Source organism: Candoia aspera, chromosome 5 (genome assembly GCF_035149785.1).
Source record: "Candoia aspera isolate rCanAsp1 chromosome 5, rCanAsp1.hap2, whole genome shotgun sequence".
Taxonomy (NCBI): Eukaryota; Metazoa; Chordata; class Lepidosauria; order Squamata; family Boidae; genus Candoia; species Candoia aspera.
In genome coordinates this window covers 58,296,273-58,315,855 of record NC_086157.1, presented here as the reverse complement: position 1 = coordinate 58,315,855, position 19,583 = coordinate 58,296,273, and the positions used below count along the sequence as shown (strand labels likewise).

At 37.8% G+C, this 19,583-nt stretch overlaps 1 protein-coding gene across 1 annotated transcript; it reads left to right on the top strand.

Moving 5' to 3' along the window:
• The first annotated feature begins 144 nt into the window (after positions 1 to 144).
• Positions 145 to 18,546, top strand: NDUFV3 (NADH:ubiquinone oxidoreductase subunit V3). Its single transcript, XM_063305301.1, has 4 exons — positions 145 to 634; positions 6,290 to 6,380; positions 11,752 to 12,423; positions 16,454 to 18,546. The coding sequence occupies exons 1-4, from the start codon at positions 587 to 589 to the stop codon at positions 16,618 to 16,620; spliced, it is 978 nt and encodes a 325-aa protein (XP_063161371.1). The 5' UTR covers positions 145 to 586; the 3' UTR covers positions 16,621 to 18,546.
• Positions 18,547 to 19,583: the final 1,037 nt, after the last annotated feature.

Below are 19,583 nucleotides of genomic sequence, written 5' to 3'. Positions count from 1 at the left end.
ATGATGATCTCAGAAAGGCACGGCTTGCCATAGAGACGAGCGTAGTTGTTTGTCACCCGAACCGCTAACGTGATTAAAATTACTGCAAGGCCTTTGTGGGAATGGAGATATCAGATGTAAAATAGCCAACGAACCCGAGCTTTTAAAAACTGCATCCGCTGAGAAAGTATACACTGTCGCAATCTTACGGGCATTTCGCCAGAAAACTGACAAGAGGTTTCCATAATCTCGTGGCAATGAACGCCCCGGGGGAGGCGTCGTCATAGAGAGGAGAACGTATTGAGGGAACGCAACGCTGCATCCAAGAGAATGACCTAAGAACGTTCTTCCAACGTTTTTCGCTGAAGTTCTGTCTGCCTGTCTTTAGAAGTACACGGAGCAGAAGGGCGCCCCTCCGCTCAGTCTCTCGAACTGAAGGGAACCCTCCAGTCCTCCCAACTCCCGCCGCTCCTAAGCAATAGAAACGCCTCCAGCCCACGTGAGCGGTGTACTTAGCTCGGGAAGGCCGTTGAGGAAGGAAGATCGGGTGGGAACCTTTTCTTTGCTGCCAAAGGAAAGCACGGAACAGGTTTTGGGGAACGCCAAGATGGCGGTCTCTTTGGTCCTCGGCTGCGGTCGTGTCGCGGCGTTTAAGGTAACGGAGGGTGAGGCTCATTGAGGAGTTGTTTATGGATTCAGTTTTGGGTTTCCTCCTGTAGCCAGAGGGATGAGCAATTCTGTGCCAATAATTAGGTTTACTGCTGGTCTGGATTTGACCAGAAGTTTCCAGATGGTATAATTTGATTCGAGACATCTACTTGGAATTTATTTGGCTAGTTCCGAAATAAAGAGGTTTTACCCGAGTATCATTTTCCAGTCTGCAGCGCGAGTAATAAACTCTTAGAGCATAAAAACAATCAAGAAAGTTTGTAGTATTCTACGACAAAGATTGTTATCTCATAAGCCGTCGTAAATCTCAATCCACTTCATGGCGGGTAGTTCTGAGAAAAAGTTAAATAAGCATACACTTGGGGCGGGGGAGTTAAGAGAAACGCCGGTGGTGCCTGGAAAGATAGAAACCGAGAAACAGCGTTGTTAGAGAAAATGTTCTTGTTAAGGCTTCATATGCAGTGCGTTGGGATCATGAATTCAATTCTGGCTAGAGTTAATTTTATTTTGGTTTACAGCTCCCTGAAAGATGCCTGAAATAAGAGATTTCAAGCAGCGCCGGTGAGAAGTATATCTCAGCTTGAGATTCTGCGGAGCTGTTGGCAGTCAGAGTAGATAAGACTGACAAAAGAAATCTTTTAATCATTTTAGCTACACCCCTTAATTAGAGCTGGAGTATTTTTACGTTTAGGGGCATCCAAATTTTCTCTCTGACAAGTATTTTACTTCTTATTCAAGGGTGGATCAACTGTAGTTTCTGATGGGATATCAAGATAGTGCTTGATATTGCTCTTGCAAAGAGTTCTGGGCTGGGTGGACTTGAATTTGACTCAAGTCATTTCTTACCATCTTATGTAAAACTATATATCATGGGTAATCTAGTGTACAGATTACCAGGTTTAACTGTAAGACTTCTGAGTACTGTATATGCTATTACTTTATAAACTTGAAGCATGAGGAGTCTGGTGATATCAGAAGGAGCAAAATAAATTATATTAGACTGCATTTGACCAAACTTGTCCTAGAATTCTCCAACAAACATTAGTTGTGGGAAAATGGATTTTGCTCAGATTGCTTATAAGGACATGCTAATTTGATGACCAGGCAGCTATGATGTTTATCTTTCAATTCAATGGTTAAAGCACCAGCTAGAAACTGGGAGACCGTGAGTTCTAGTCCACCTGAGGCATGAAGCCATCTGGGCCAGTCACATTCTCTCAGCCCTAGGAAGCAGGCAATGGCAAGCCACTTCTGAAAAGCCTTGCCAAGAAAACTGCAGGGACTAATCCAGGCAGTCCCTAGGAGTGAAAACAGACTGGAAGGGGTGCACACACACACACATGCATGCATACACACATACAAATTATTAAAGGCCAGTTCCATTATCAAAGGATAATAAATGAACAGAAAAGATATTTGTAGCTAATAGATTAGAAACACGTTAATAAAAGAAGAGTTCATAAAAGATTGCATCAAATTTGAAATCTCATGTCTTACATTGATGAAGAAAAAATCTCTCCCACATTCTTCTGTCAATTATGTCTTGCTTCTTATTTCCTTAATATTCCACCATTATTGGCTGAGAGTTACATCTCTTAAGTGTGTTTTGTCTCTATTTTTGAGCCCTTCAAATGTCTCCTAGCCCTAAACAAGCAGTTAAGAAATCTCTGTGGCTGTCTATAGCAATAGATTATATAGGTAAATAAAATCTCATCTTCCTACCAGCTGTATATATAGCATAATGGCACATGTAGAAGCTTTTTCCTATCCTCACATTCTTTTACCTCCTGTGCTACAGCTTTCCACTTATTATCAAGCAGCTTAGAAATATCTGTTAATAAAATGCAGGGTTTATTGTAGTAGAAATTGTAGACTGCATGAAGAATATGATTCTAAAGAGTGGAGAATCTTTTTTGAAATCTAGTGCTTAGCCCTTTTTAAGTTCTTGCAATAGTTGAAATAATTCTATGAATTGCACAGCTTATTTGAAAATAAGAAACACTTATTTGAAACTAATTTAAGCAAATTACTCTTATTTCTGTATAAAAACAGCCAGAGAAATTGCAGGTAATTAGTTGCCTAGGCATCTAAACTTTCAGTGTAGTTGCCTGGGAATCTGAAAAAAAAATCAAAACCAGAAGTAATTAGATACAGTATTGGAGAGAGAATATTTGTATATTCTGCTTTATTAATGTGTTGTTTATTCGTTTAGTCGCTTCCGACTCTTTGTGACTTCATGGACCAGCCCACGCCAGAACTTCCTGTCGGTCGTCAACACCCCCAGCTCCCCCAGGGACGAGTCCATCACCTCTAGAATATCATCCATCCATCTTGCCCTTGGTTGGCCCCTCTTCCTTTTGCCCTCCACTCTTCCCAGCATCAGCATCTTCTCCAGGGTGTCCTGTCTTCTCATTATGTGGCCAAAGTATTTCAGTTTTGCCTTTAATTTCATTCCCTCAAGTGAGCGGTCTGGCTGTATTTCCTGGACTATGGACTGGTTTGGTCTTGCAGTCCAAGGCACTCCCAGAATTTTCCTCCAACACCACAGTTCAAAAGCATCGATCTTCCTTCTCTCAGCCTTCCTTATGGTCCAGCTCTCGCAGCCATATGTTACTACAGGGAACACCATTGCTTTAACTATGGGGACCTTTGTTGTCAGTGTGATGTCTCTGCTCTTAACTATTTTATCGAGATTTGTCATTGCTCTTCTCCCAAGGATTAAGCATCTTCTGATTTCCTGACTGCAGTCAGCATCTGAGGTAATCTTTGCACCTACAAATACAAAGTCTTTCACTGCTTCTACACTTTCTCCCTCTATTTGCCAGTTATCAATCAAGCTGGTTGCCATAATCTTGGTTTTTTTGAGGTTTAGCTGCAAGCCAGCTTTTGCACTTTCTTCTTTCACCTTGATCATAAGGCTCCTCAGTTACTCATTGCTTTCAGCCATCAAAGTGGTATCATCTGCATATCTGAGATTGTTAATGTTTCTTCCAGCGATTTTCATTCCAGCCTTGGATTCCTCAAGCCCAGCATGTCACATCATGTGTTCTGCGTACAAGTTGAATAGGTAGGGTGAGAGTATACAGCCCTGCCGTACTCCTTTCCCAATCTTAAACCAGTCCGTTGTTCTGTGGTCTGTTCTTACTGTTGCTACTTGGTCGTTATACAGATTCTTCAGGAGGCAGACAAGATGACTTGGTATCCCCATACCGCTAAGAACTTGCCAGAATTTGTTATGGTCCACACAGTCAAAGGCTTTAGAATAGTCAATCAAACAGAAACAGATGTTTTTCTGAAACTCCCTGGCTTTTTCCATTATCCATCAGATATTGGCAATTTGGTCCCTAGTTCCTCTGCCTTTTCTAAACCCAGCTTGTACATCTGGCAATTCTCGCTCCATGAATTGCTGAAGTCTACCTTGCAGGATCTTGAGCATTACCTTACCGGCATGTGAAATGAGTGCCACTGTTCGATAGTTTGAACATTCTTTAGCGTTTCCCTTTTTTGGTATGGGGATATAAGTTGATTTTTTCCAATCTGATGGCCATTCTTGTGTTTTCCAAATTTGCTGGCATATAGCATGCATTACCTTGACAGCATCATCTTGCAAGATTTTGAACAGTTCAGCTGGGATGCCGTCGTCTCCTGCTGCCTTGTTATTAGCAATGCTTCTTAAGGCACACTCAACCTCACTCTTCAGGATGTCTGGCTCTAGCTCACTGACCACACCATCAAAGCTATCCCCGATATTCTTATCCTTCCTATACAGGTCTTCTGTATATTCTTGCCACCTTTTCTTGATCTCTTCTTCTGTTAGGTCCTTGCCATCTTTGTTTTTGATCATACCCATTTTTGCCTGGAATTTACCTCCAATGTTTCTAATTTTCTGGAAGAGATCTCTTGTCCTTCCTATTCTTTTGTCTTCTTCCACTTCCATGCATTGCTTGTTTCAAAATAATTCCTTATCTCTTCTGGCTAACCTCTGGAATTTTGCATTTAGTTGGGCATATCTTCCCCAGTCACTGTTGCCTTTTGCTTTCCTTCTTTCTTGGGCTACTTCTAGTGTCTCAGCAGACAGCCATTTTGCCTTCTTGGTTTTCTCTTCCTTTGGGATGTATTTTGTTGCCGCCTCCTGAACAATGTTGCGAACTTCTGTCCATAGTTCTTCCGGGACCCTACCTACTAAATCCAGTCCCTTAAATCTATTCTTCACGTCCACTGCATATTCCTTAGGAATATTAGTGAGCTCATATCTAGCTGATGTGTGGGTCTTCCCTAATCTCCTGAGTCTGATCCTAAATTGTGCAAGAAGAAGTTCGTGATCTGAACTACAGTCAGCTCCAGGTCTTGTTTTTACTGACTGTATAGATGACCGCCACCTTTGGCTGCAAAGGATGTCAATCTGATTTCGGTGTTGTCCATCTGGTGAAGTCCATGTATAAAGCCGTCTCTTCGGTTATTGGAAGAGAGTGTTTGTTATGCAGAGTGAGTTGTCTTGGCAAAATTCTATCAGCCTATGTCCTGCTTCGTTTTGTTCTCCCAGGCCATGCTTACCTGTAATTCCAGGTGTCATTTGACTGCCCACCTTAGCATTCCAGTCTCCTGTGATGAAAACAATGTCTCTCTTAGGTGTGTTGTCCAGTAGGTGCTGCAGATCCTCACAGAACTGCTCTACTTCAGCTTCTTCAGCATCTGTGGTTGGGGCGTATATTTGGATCACTGTGATGCTAGATGGCTTGCCCTGAATTCGAATTGAGATCATTCTATCGTTTTTTGGATTGTATCCAAGCACTGCTTTAGCCACTTTACTATTAATTATGAAGGCTACTCCATTTCCTCTGTGGTCCTCTTGTCCACAGTAGTAGATCTGGTGGTCATTTGATGTGAAGTGGCCCATTCCAGTCCATTTCAGTTCACTGACACCCAAAATGTCTATCTTTAATCTTGACATCTCACCAATAACCACATCCAATTTGCCCTGGCTCATAGATCTTACATTCCAGGTTCCAATGGTGTGTTGATCCTTAGAACATCGGATTCGCCATTCACCACCAGCACCGTTGGCTGCTAGCTGTCCTTTCGGCTTTGAGCCAGCTGCGTCATGACGTCTGGGGCTAGTTGAACTCATCCTCTGTTCCTCCCCAGTAGCATTTTGACCATCTTCCGACCTGGGGGTCTCATCTTCCGATGGTATACTGACATATCTCTGGTTGTACTGATCCATTTAGTTTTCATGGCAAGAATACTGGGGTGGGTTGCCATTACCTTCCCCAGGGATCGCATTTAGTCTGACCTCTCTGTCATGACCTTCCCGTCTTGGGTGGCCCTTCACGGTTTAGCTCATGGCATCATTGAGGTGCTCAAGCTTCAGCACCACGACAAGGTAATGATCCTTTGCTGAAGGCTTTATTAATAATGCACAACAAATGTATTGTTTATAGCAACAAGCCTTTCTTCTAACAGAAAATAAGATTTCAGGATGTTTCACAAGGAATTCTTATGGGAGCTATTTTATTATCACTCTTGCATGTACGTGTTACTGATCTGTGGTTATATTAATTTTTGCTTTACGTATTCATGAAAAATATATGGCTAATTAAAAAACAAATTGTTCATCAAATATCTTTCCTAATTCTTACAGGCTTTATCACTGCAGGCATGGGGGCTACGAAATCTTCCTTCTATTTATCTCTGCACCAAATCAGTTGATTCTAAAAAAGGCTCCCCAAAAGGTAAGACAATTTACAATAACTATTGCCAAGAAAAACATTAATTATTGAAGCAACATTAATTTAATTGCAATTGCTATTTTAATGTTTTGTAGAATGTCAGGATTCAAAGCTGTTGAGTGGGTTTGTTATAGTGTGAATGTTCTTACTCAGAGGAACAAGAGCAAAAGTAAAATACAATTGCTCTGCCATCCCATAAACTATAATTCTCCTGGGAAAGTCCATTCAATGGACAGGAAAAGAGTTATCCACATTCATTCATATTTCCTCTCTGTCCATCTCTCTCTCTCTCTCTCTCTCTCTCTCTCTCTCTCTCTCTCACACACACACACACACACACACACACACACACACCTTAATTGGCTCATTGTCACATCCTTGCAATTCTACACTCTTACCCTTTTTTCTCCTCCTGCCTGCCACCTCCTGTTCTTAGGACTTACCCTGTACAGGAATTAATCTTTAAGGAAATTTCCCAGTGGCATCAATGAAAGCTTTTAAAAACCCTAATTGACAGAAATGTGTAAATACTTTGTTTTTAAACTAATACTACAACGTCTCATGAGAGCAAAACAATGACAGTAAATAATTTCTATATGTTCAGTAACTATCAGACCATTAAAGTCACATAATAAGAACACAAGCTATGAATCTCTGATACCATACATATGAAAACTAACCAAAATCTTCACATTTCATAAGCCTTTAAACTGCTTTTCCCAATGTGATGACCTCCAGTTGTGTTGGGATTGCAATTCCATGCTAATTGTGAATGCTAAGAGTTACATCCCCAACATGTATGGAGAGGTACTTAATTTTTTTTAAAGGTAAGTACACAGATGGACACCAACTGGTAAGTGAAGTGCAAGAAAATTGATTTGCTGGACATAGCTTAAATTTGTTACTATAATCTTTAATCCCTTTTAGCTTTATTGTAAACCACCCGGAGTCCCTCTTTTGAGGGAGATGGGCTGTGACGAAATTTGATAAATAAATAATGGCACTGTATAGCTGTATACAGATCCAGATTTGAAGGGTAACATGTGATTCAGAATATACATGGGTGCCCACTTAGCATCTATCGGGAATACCTTATCTGACCGTCCCACTAGATCAGATAGGATAGGCATGTTCCAGATCCATTTCCTGAAATATTGCCATCTAGTAGGACCTAGAAAGTGTGCCTTTTCCGTGGCTGTCCCTACCTTATGGAACATCCTCCCCCTGGCAATCTGGCAGGCCCACACCCTGTTAGCCTTCCAGAAGGCCATTAAAACCTGGCTCTTTACCCAGGCACTGCAGAGAGTTGTTGGGGCACCCTGGGAGGCTGATTGAGGTGCCAGGTTTCTAGTTCTTTATGTTTTTATGGTTTTTTATAATTTTGTTGTGAGCCGCCCAGAGTTGTTTTTAAGATGGGTGGCCATGCACATCTTTTAAAATAAATAAATTAGGGAATATATAATACTTTAATTTGATTCTATATGAAGTCATAGAGACTTTGGAAGAAACTTACTTTACTGCATGCTACAGATGAATGTATGCTACCCGGTGGAAATGACAATCTCTGAAAAAGCTATAACCAGAATGACCTTTAAAATATTTTTAGGCATGTATGCTAGCATTTTTCCTTAAGCAGCCTAATAAAGCTTCTTATTTTGTGCAGCACGAACTATAACTTTCTATATAACAATTTCTAACAACTTTAATATATATATTTCAAGAAGAAAATATTCATAACAGGGTTACAAAAACTTTTCTGTTTATAAATCAGTACTTGAGAACTTAAGTAGCTATGACCTTGAAATGAAAATGTTTGGAGTAAAACATGATTTAATACTGTATTCAGTTTTCAAAAAGTGCAGTATAATTGGTTTTCATGTAATATGCTTTAAAATGTTTATTCTCTATTTATTATAGTTTGATCATTAATACAACATAACATTCATGGCATTATGTCCTATACCTCTATTTTATCTACCAGTCTTCTAACAGAATTATTAAAACCTCATACTGCCTGTATCAAACCAAGTTTGTCAGTTTGGTTTGAGCCAAACTGAAGGCAGAGAGTGACCTAAAAAGCATTAGAACCTAGTCTTCTTGTGGTTCTCCAGTGCTGTAAATTGGAAATAAAGAGGCAAAATTGTATTGTGCTAATAAAACGTGTTGTAAGCGTCACTAATATGCACAGATTCTGCTTTCCCAATACATTAAAAAGGCTCTACTAGTTTATCATCTATTTTCTGAAAAAAAATTAATATCTTTACTATTTTTTTCATTCTTACGCTTTGCATCACTAAACAGCCTTGAAAACAATTTCTCTGCATACCTGCCATCTCAGATGAGAAACATTATTCAGTCAGAGCCACTTTAATTGCCCTTGAGTGTTATGGAGAGGGTTAAGTAGATAAAATTAAGTAGAGCCCTCTGCTGAGATGTAACCATTGTCTTTTAATAACTAATTATTTCCTGGTAAGTTATTTGGTAAAGAAATTGAATAATCCTGCTGAGGTAGTTTGAAATACTATCCTCCTAATAATGGCCAGTGCTAATATTTCACAATGATAACTTCATCCCTTTGTACAAGTATGCACTTACAGTATCTGGCTTAGCACCAGGATTGGATGATTTGTTTATTAAATATCTTTGAGCACTGTAGCTTGAGACTCCTGTTTAATGCACTTGGTACAAGTCAGAAAAGAATGTATTTTCCTAGATCTAAAACAACCATATGACTCCTTGCTTTATGATCACATTTTCATAATCTCAGTTGATTTAAAGCAGGCTGACATGAATAGTTTGAACTTATCAAGTGAGCTTGACAACAACCCAAGGAATGCACTCAGTACTCTGTACAGGAGGAAACTAAGACTAAAGAGGACAATGTTGAGGAAACAGCATTGATTCAAGTAGTGTTTTAGCTCAAGGCTAAAGTAAGAGCTCTGCTTGGAAGATGTCAGGCAATTAACCAAGTGCAAGTTGGTGTAGACCAACAGCCAAAGAGGAACAAAAGTAGTATTGGTTGCATGGCTGTTTCCAGTAAAAGCTATATGATGCTCTCTAAAATCATAAGTCTGATTCCTTTTTTCCCATACAAACTAAAACCAAATTCTCACACCTAGCAGATGAGGTAGCTGGTATCCATTAGGAATGGATTGATTGAAATTGCAGATGGGTATTCACTTACTGAATAGTTTTATATGTATAAGAACTAAAACATATAGAAAACTAATATTTTGGGGAAAACCTGAGCTAGAACTACTTTCCCTGATCGCTAGATTTCTATATGCAGGAAATTTGTTTATAAAAATTAATCTAAAGGAACCCTGAACCACTATGATGACAAAATCCTGAGGAGTGACTAGTGATCAACAAACATTTGAACATCCCAGTTTGGCTAATTTCTGGTTCATGAACTTTTACTTGGATAGGCAACAATTTATTGCTTTTAATACACTTTTCCAAAAGAAGCAAAAAAATTCCCAGAATAACTGATTAATATAAGATAAGTAGAAGGTTTTGCTTTCATTTTTGGAGCTTTCAGCTGGGTTTTATTTCACTGTTGAAATACTCCTTTTAGCAAAATAAGATACACTGAAACCATGAAATATTAGTGCAAACATGTAGTGAAAAACTTTTCGACAAAACATTACAGGACACCTATATTTGAAAATGCTTTTTGAGTCTTCTGCAGGATTAGCCTAACTGGACAAGAAATTGCTTGGGTAGCAGTGTTTTTAAATATATCAATGAAACAGCATGCTGTTATTCCAATATTCAAGGAATTATAGGTACTTCTTCTAAAATAATACAGTCTGCAAAACATCTTGTACTGATCCATGCAAGGATACTGATCCATGCTGCATACACCTAATCCTTCTCATTCTTGAAAATTTAGCTTAGAGCTAGTTTTCTTGCTTTGGGAAAGATGCATATTTATTATTAAATTTGTATGCTGCCCTACTCTTAATGATGCTGGGTGGATCACAAGTAAAAAGATATTTTTAAATACAATCAAAAACAAAAATACGAAATAAAAGATAGCAAGATGATAGCACTGGATTGAAACAGAAAAAAAGAACCCAAGGGGGCTTCGCTCACCCTCGCAAAAGGCCTGGAGAAAAGCCAGATCTTCAAGCCCCTACAAAACACCAGTAGGGTGGGGACCATCCACATCTTGGAGAGAACCTCATTCTTGAGGGCACATGTTGCTACAGAGAAGACTTACTTCTGGGGTCCTGATAGATGCCATTGTTTAATTGAAAGAACCTGGAGTGCACCAATCCTGCCAGATCAAATTGGCCTGGCAGATATATGGGAGATAGGTAGTCCCTCAAGTAACCAGGCCTATGCCTATATAATGAACACAGAATTTGCAGTCTCAGAGTGTGTGAATGCTAGTAGCGGTTGTCTTTTTTAAAAGTCTAGATGCATTCCTGAAGGATGTGTTTTTCAACGGCAGTTGGAAGATTCTCAATATAAACAGGCAGTCTTTCTTGTGTGCCTACTGCTGGCATTTGGACAGATGCTGCCTTCATCCCTGCTTCTCAGTGCTCAGAGGCATAAAATTAGTTACCATTGCAACAGACATCTTGACTTTCAGGATTGGTTTAACTGAACTAGACAACTCTTTACATTCAGAGGAGGCAAAAGCATTACAACTGGCACTCCTCATGGGCATATGCTTTTGGGAAAGACAGTACAGCTTGTGTGGATTAAAGAAAACTCCTAAATTTTTGCATGGTCTGAACTTAGAAGAGCAAGTAGTATCTTTTAAAGATCATCTATAACTCTATATATTACATATATATAGTATTGAAAAAACTTTTTTTATTTTCATGTAAAGATATTTGTTATATATGATAATTAGACTTGCAATAGATGATATTGTTGTTGCTTACTGCAATTGAGGTAGTTGGATATTGCAACATGAAATATGTATGTCAGTATGCCGTTGAGATAATAGGGAAGTGTTCATTCAATTGTGGAGACTGGATCAGAGTAGGTCTGACACAATTTATAAGCAGCCCAGCATATGAAACTGATAATATGCTAATGTTCCTAGAAGAAATATTTGTAACTGAAGGATATATTTAAAAAACGTTTTATATTGATATGAAATCTAGCAGATTTTTTTCCAAAGAGAGTGAATTTTATACCAGTTAATTTAACAAACCTGCTATACCAGAGTTACATATTATAGTAATAGCTGTGAAAGTATCTTTCCAGAAATTATAACCCCTTCTTTGCCAGCTGAGAAATTGAAATTAGCTAGCTGAAATTAGCACTGCAAGAGCGCATCCAACTATTATCCTACCAAAATGGAGGTTGGCTTTCCTTTAAAAGCTGTTTCCTAATTCTTTCCCACAATTTACAGATAAGAGTGAGGTCATAACTGACAGTAAACCTGATGCAGCTGTAAAATTAACAGATGAAGATCTGAGAAAATTCTTGGCAAAGAAAACTTTGGTAATGTTTCCTCAGAAAGCACAGTTTCTTTTTGAGAGAGAGACAGTTTTCTCTTCAACAGAAGGCTTAGGAAAGAAGTCAGCAGATGAAGAATCTTTCTCTTCATCAAGCTCTGGGTCAGATTCTAGCTCTGATTCTGAAGATGATGACTTCAGAGAGAAGCCACACAGACAAAAGGAACTCTACTGGACAACTGATAACAAGCAGTTAGAATCAGATATTATGAAAACTGCTTCAAAACAAAGGCCTAAAGAAATATATTTAAAGAAGAAGAACTTGGGAATAGTGATTACAGAGAGTCAAAAGCCGACAGAAGTTTTATCTGAACGCCTGGAAGCATCTCTCTCTGACTCTGATCCACAGAGAACTCGGCTGGTGCCTCCACAAAATATATCACAAAATCTGAAACAGGATGAAATCATAACAAAGGAAGTGCAAAAAACTGAGATGCAGGACAGAATTTCTGAAGAGCCAGGGGCAGACGTTTCAAGGGAAAATATGCCAGTGGTAGAAAGCACCCTGAAGGAGGAGATCATCCCAGAAGCAGGAGCTCAAGTTGAAGAACAAAGCACTCCACAGGGTATCACTTTATCTTCTTCTGCATTAGTCCTATTGATTGAAAGAGTTTATATAAGCAAATGTTTTATACTCTGACTTTCCCATTATTTGAAAAATATCTTGAAATGTTTCTTTCTGCTTCCCTAATGTATTTTCCCAAGAAGGCTTTTTCACATTATTGATGAACTATTACAAGTTTTTGCAGTTATATTCTCTGATTCTCCCATTAAGCTTTAAGGATGCTAATGGAAGATGGGGGGGACAACGTTCTATTTCTACTTTCTCTTGTTTGAAGTATTAAAGGAACTTAGAATATTTAAAATTGAGATGACCAAGTAAAAATGTCTTCATAAAGGAAATGAGAATTTTGTCCCTGCTTGCTAAAGCATGAACTATAGACTTTTGAGTGACCTGTTTTTTCAGGCTTTTCTTCTACCTATCTACATTTGCTCATAGCCTTAATGTTGCTTTTCTGTTGGGACTCGCTGTTTATGTGGTGCTTTTCACTCTTTTTCACTTCTTGCAACCCTACAGTTCTGTAAGGAAACATTTGACCTTGTTGGGGTATCAAGAAAATCAGTGTGATAGGTTAGCAAAGGTGTCACTTTTAGTGAATTAGTCATTAAGATGCAGCATTTGCACCAGAGGCCTTTCCTTTTGGCTCTCTTGGTATCTGCATTTTCATTCTCTTTCACTTTAATGTTCTTTAAATATTATCTTTAATCTCAAAATACACCAAAAATCCCTAAAGCAAACATCATTTCCCACATATTCTAAACACTTCCTCATAAAGCTTTTCCTGTCCAGACCATGTTCTTCATTCTATATTTTTAATTCTGTAGTATGTATTCTTTAAAAATCAATATGCTTTTTAAGATCTCTTGTTTTCAATAATCCATCCATTTACAAATGCAGAGAAAATAGTAGACACCAGTTGAAATATGAATTGACAAATAAGAAACTTAAAATTCAACGTGCGTGTCAAGCTGATAAATATCTTCAGACTAATACATAGAGAAAAAAATCCCCAATTATTTGAGTTACAGAAGGGGGCAGCAGTGCCTGGAAAATTAATGACAGAAAAGACATTCAGTTTAGTTTGGCTGGTCTAGAAAATTGGAACAGGAGATTAGAGGAGGTAAAATTTGAAACTTCTAAAGGTGACTATACATAATAGTCTATTAAGGTATAATTGTATACAGGTTAGGTTACTGATAGCTTTGCTAATGGAACTAAAAGCCATAGATAAATATTAGTAAGCCAAGATCCAGCTGGAATTAAGCACTTTCAATTATTTCAGTGGAAGAGGCTTAAACAATTACTAAATATTGCTATAGAAATATGTTAGACACCAAGGGGTAGCATATTCAATATTTCCTGAATATTTATGTTTATCTAAAATATTTTAAAACACCTGTTAAGGGCAGAAATTATTGCAAAATAAATCCATTGTACTGCAAAAATAGCAATTAGTAAAAGCAGATAACATTCACTCCAGACATTAAAATCTCCTGCCCAGCCAATATTACAATTCTATCTGAGTACTTAGTCTATCAGGGAAAGTGTAACTTCAGCTAAGAATAATTGTAAGTTTCCATCCAGAACATTCTGTTCCCTAACCCATAATAACTCTGCCTAATTACTCTTAAGCCCAAAATGGGGTGACTTCACTCAGCAATTTCATATAGATCTTCAAAAAGCATGGGGAGTAAAAGGGAACCATGCAACACTGCACCAGAAGTCCCCTAGCATCAGTCTTATGAAACCAGTTACCTAAAGATGACCACCATCACCACCAAAACTCCTTCTCAGTTTTGGACAAAAACACACCTAAGATCAGATGAAATAACTAGTTCAGAAGATGCCATGGTCAATCATACTGAAAACCACTGAGTCCAGAAGATCTAATAGGAACAAGCTGCCCAAATCCATCCTCCTCAAAGTACATCATCCACCCAAATAACAAAAGCTGTTTCCATCCAATAACCAGGAATGAAGCCTGATTGGAGTGAACCTAAATAATCTGCAATATCTGAATTAATATTAATCTCTCCAGTACTGTTTAATGTTTTTGGCTTATGTTCTCTTTGATTCTCTTTCACTTTATAAATTCTGGATTATTATCCAGACCTTTGAGCTTTGAGGTGCTATGATAGACTTTAAAATTATTGATTAATTTTAAAGCACCACTCCCTTGATAATTTATGATGAGGCAGAGAGGTAGAGAGGACTAACATGTTGAGTGAAACACAGCCATATAAATTAATGGTAAATGTGTTCTACTTTTGAAAGTTGGAGATCCTTATTTAGTAGTTTCATGTTACAACCAATGGAATGCCAATCAGTGACTGAATTCATACCATGCAAAGTAATTATGTGGTTCGCTTGGTTTTAGCGTTCAACAATGTGTGAATGTATCACTGTGGTTTTCTAGCAGTGGTTTATGCCTGAGTCATGTCCTGCCTTTTTATTCCAGCAAATATTCAAGGTGGCTAACAAAAATAATAATAATACCAATTAAAAAGATAATAGTCTTCTCAATCTCCATAGATGGAATGATGGATAAACCTTTATGGTTTGTTCAGCAAACAGCAGCTAAACAAATTATGGCTGTGATATACAACTCAGCAAATGTTTCATGTCAATCCCAAGGGGTTTTTAAATAAAATTCCATTGAAGGCTGGACATATTTGTAGCTTTTGTGAAGTTAGAGGACAATTGGGGTGATAAATACTGTTTTTTTGTCTGATGTAATAAACTCCATTGGAAAGATATGGTTCTGGATTCATAAACAGAATATGCATGTTTTGACTAATGTAACACAAACATTGAAGGTTCAGTTGCATGCACATCTTGTTTGGAAATGCTCCTCCCATGTATTCTGACTTATTCCTGATTTTAAAAAACCTAATGTACTTGTAATCAATTGCCATTTAATACTGTATATTCAAATTCTTTTTAATATCGTTATGTTCTTGACTTTGTGTAAAATATAGGTACCATGTACTTTTTACTGAAATATAGCTTGCTTTGTGAGGAGAAGCCATATCTTTCCTATACTCAAACCTCCCTCAGAGAAACCTTATTCCATTTTGAAAACTGCCCTGTTCATTGACCAAATTTCACAGTCATAAGCCTATTTGATACTTGTTCTATGTCACTGTGTTTTCCAGTTATAGTTTCCAGTTATGTACTTTCTGGACAACTTTTACCTCTGAAACTGTTTGGTATTATTCTGTCGTTCCTTTAAGCTGTCCTTCCTGATCACTTTTATTGTAGCAGCTCAGGTCCCAGCACTGCCATCATGTGTTATGTACCATATCTGTTGTGGGTGCCCTTTTCTTATTATGTTTTTCTTCAAAATTAAAGTGAAATCCCATTAATTCTGGGAGGTTTTTTAAAGGATCTACTTTTTGCTTCAACCACCAACCCCCTCTGTGGTTTACAAATTCTTCTTTAATTTTCTGAGGTAATATGACTAGATAGAATATGGCAGACACTTAGGATTTTACAGCTACTTTTTTAACATTTCAAGAAAAATTATTTTTTATTAAATAACTTAAAATGGGCTATAAAGATACTGATTTAACATTACAGTGTTTCTACAGTCTGTCAATATTTACTTTCCCCGGCACTACTGTATTCATAACCCTGTCTGTATGACGCATAGAAGTTTCCCTAGGCAAGGGCTCTGAGTGTTCTTCACACCTGTCCTTCCACTTACACCTCCCAAATCCCCCTCTCCTCAATTACTCCTCCCTCCAAATTGGGAGGAGGTACCCTGCAATACTTCACTTTGATTGACAGTTCCAGTCATCACATATCTACCCTACTTACCCAAGCTTAGCATCATTCACAACTGGATGATATGTGTAAGCCTTGAAAGTAGTTTTTTGTTTCTTTTACAACTCACCAAGTGCCACCACCAATTATCAGTTGATAGTAATAATTTTCAGTGTTAGTAATAAATCTCCATTTGAATCAAAATCTGATTTAGCTAGGAATATTGTTTCTCTTCCCTGGGTTTACACATATTTCTTTTCTCCCTGTAGAGGCCAAGCCATCACTTGAAACTGCTCAAGAAACATATGACATTTCTACCTACAAGAACCTGCAGCATCATGAATATCAACCATTCACTTTTGTGGATTTTGATGTCTTCTTGTCAAAATTCAGGCTGCCTCAGCCATCTTCTGGGCGGTTATCTCCAAGACACTGAACTAATTGTGGAAACCAAATAAATTCTGGCAAAGTATTTTGCTTGTGAGTGTTATAAATTAATTTTAGCATTGACTCCTCTTGCTAATATGAATTCAAAATAATTACAGTTATTGCTGATTGTATGCCAAATTAGTTCTAATATTAATTATAACTTGATAATTTTCCCTGTTTATGCTACCGTGTAGTGTCATAGCACACTGGTACTACATATTATCTATGTAATTCTAGTTTATAAAATGTATGCAGAGTACAAATTAGTTTGTATTGAATCTGATGAAGTATTTTTAATCAGGTTATAGTGTATATATTATTTTTACTAAAGATGCAGCTTTAGAAACCTGGTGCTTCTTGCTGAAAAATGTTATTTTAACCTGAAGTAATACATAATGAATAATGTTACTGTAAGAGGTATAGAAATAATTGGGTTTATGTGAAAGCCTAATTCTAAGTATGGATGAATGAGGATGGGTGGCTTGCACTAAGGTCAAGAGAATTAGCATGTAAATACTGTCCCCTTAATTTATATATGAGACTTGGCTTGATATAGAAAACTATTTTAGAGATGAATACCCAAAGTAAAGGTTTGAATAGAGAGTGTATTGACCACAGCCAGTTCTTTCCAAAATTTGCAGCAAATGGAGCAGCTCTTGCTAGGCATTTCTAGGAAGAGTTGGTTAGGTTTCCACTTTCCTAGATCAGGTAGAAATGAGTAAGACAAGAAGAAATCATATTTGACAGATAGTTGATGAATATATGTGAAAAAAAGAGGGATGTATCTACTTTTGTCTCTTAGCACTGCTGGTATATCTCCTTAACATGCTGCCATTATGGCCCTAATTTTCCTACCCTTAACTTAGAGTAAACATAATTATGGACTATTGAGATTAATTTTCAAACATGCTTCATAACTAGTTTTTTTTAAAATAATTTTCTCTGCAGCAAACATAAATGCATTTTGTTTTGTGTGAGACAAGTGTGATTTTAGAGCTGTGTTCATTCTCATGCTAAAATCTTAGCTCTGACTTTTTTTTCTTTTTTGCTTAATTTCATCTTCCTTGAAATAACTAAAATAGCGATTATTGAAATTATGACAAATTTAAGATCCTGAGCTTGCACTTCAAAGTATACCAGTTTATAATCCAGTTACCATTATAATACTTTCTTTTTAAATGCTGATCAGCTTCAACTAGATTACATAGTTAATTTGAACTGCTGAAGTTATATGTATTCCTGCTGTTCTTATTCTTGTGTTTATCAATTTTTAAAAAAAACTGGGCAGCTGGGTCACATCAGAGGTCTGAAGACAAACATAGGTAATTGCCAATGTTAGGATCTAAAATCTGAATTATCTAGCAGTTCACTTTAAACCAGAAGAAAGGTTTAAGGAGGTAAAATATTGCAAGAAGTGTAGAGTACAGAAACATTTCCCCCCTTAAGAACATGATCTGGAAGAATGATCTTGATCACACATTCTTCATTGGTCAAAGAATGGATCAATCCTTGTGAGAACCCAAGGAAGTAGTTTGGAAGGTACGTCTATTTTGTTTAATTCTATCTCATTTCTTTGAGTTAAAACCAAATAAATACAAAGCATGACCAATCAACCCCACCCCCCATACTATTATGTTTGGACAAGAGTGTACTTAGTATTGAAACTTTATTTTAACTTGTGTTTTGTTCCAACTGGGAGAAAAAAATACACTAATAAGCAAAATCTAATACCAGATTTCAAAGTGTGTTTCACAACTACATTTTTGGGAGAGATTGCTTGTGAATATTCACGTTATCTAATCCTGATTTCAGAGCTGCTTCATACTATTCCTGAAATAAAGACTTGGTCTACTTGATACCACACGTTTCCCTCCAACAGTGAGTTTTCTCTTATTCATTCTGTCAAATAGTCACTTCAACAATAAAAGGAAAATAACCTTTTGGATTTTTATTTATTTCCATTTTTTTATGCATTCGTACAATAGCTTACATTTGTAAGAGAAAACGTCTAATCTGAATCATTGGAGTAATAAATGGATTGTATTTATGGAAGCACATATCAATAATATTTATTCGGTCAAAGACCAGCAAAATTTAAAAGGAGAAAAACAAGGTAATACAAAGTATACTACATATACTACCAACCAATAAAGCATATATAAGGCACCCTTTTTCAAATGGTTAAAGCAGCCGTGTATTTTTCCAGATTTGTGCAACTGCTTCAGAAGCTGCTCCAATCTGTATGTGCAAAGCCTGGAAAAAACAGGACTGCTCTAATAATATGAAAATAGACACGGTTTGTACGTATTCATCCATGTTCTGAAGCATCTCCTGAAGGCCCTAAAATGGGTCTTCTCAAACATCAAAGAGTTGCTGCTCAAATCCAGAAATAACTGGAGTATGCAAATCTGCTAGTGATTAATTATATCCAAAACTGTGCATGCATGTGTGATGGTTGCCCTTATTCCAATAAACACACAGACTCACTAGCTGGGGCTAAGGATTTCTGGTTTATTAGGAATAGAATGCATACACTGAGAAAGATGGGAATGAGCACATGGCATGCAAGGTAGCCGGTAAATACCCGCGGTGCGGACCTGATCTTTCCCCACCCCCCATTGTCCCGAAGTCTTGCCCGATGGTGAACCCGGAGTCTCGATGGGTGATCAGTGGGCTATTCCAGAGTCTCGATGGGCGATCAGGGGGATTAGCACTGATTGCCTCTGTCCTCTTCCTGTGTCCGGAGCAGGTGTGTCCCCCGTGGTAATGCAGAGATGTCAGGGAGATAGGATGATGGCTTCTTGGGTCAGGGCAAAGGTATGCTCCTTTGTCCTTTATTTGTTTTTGTCTTTCAGTGCTTATAAGATTAGCCCTGATTCCTTCCTTCCCCTTCCCCTTCATCGGAAAGGCATGTTCCCTGTTGTGATGTATGTATACATCGCAACGGGGGACATGACATCATGTCATACT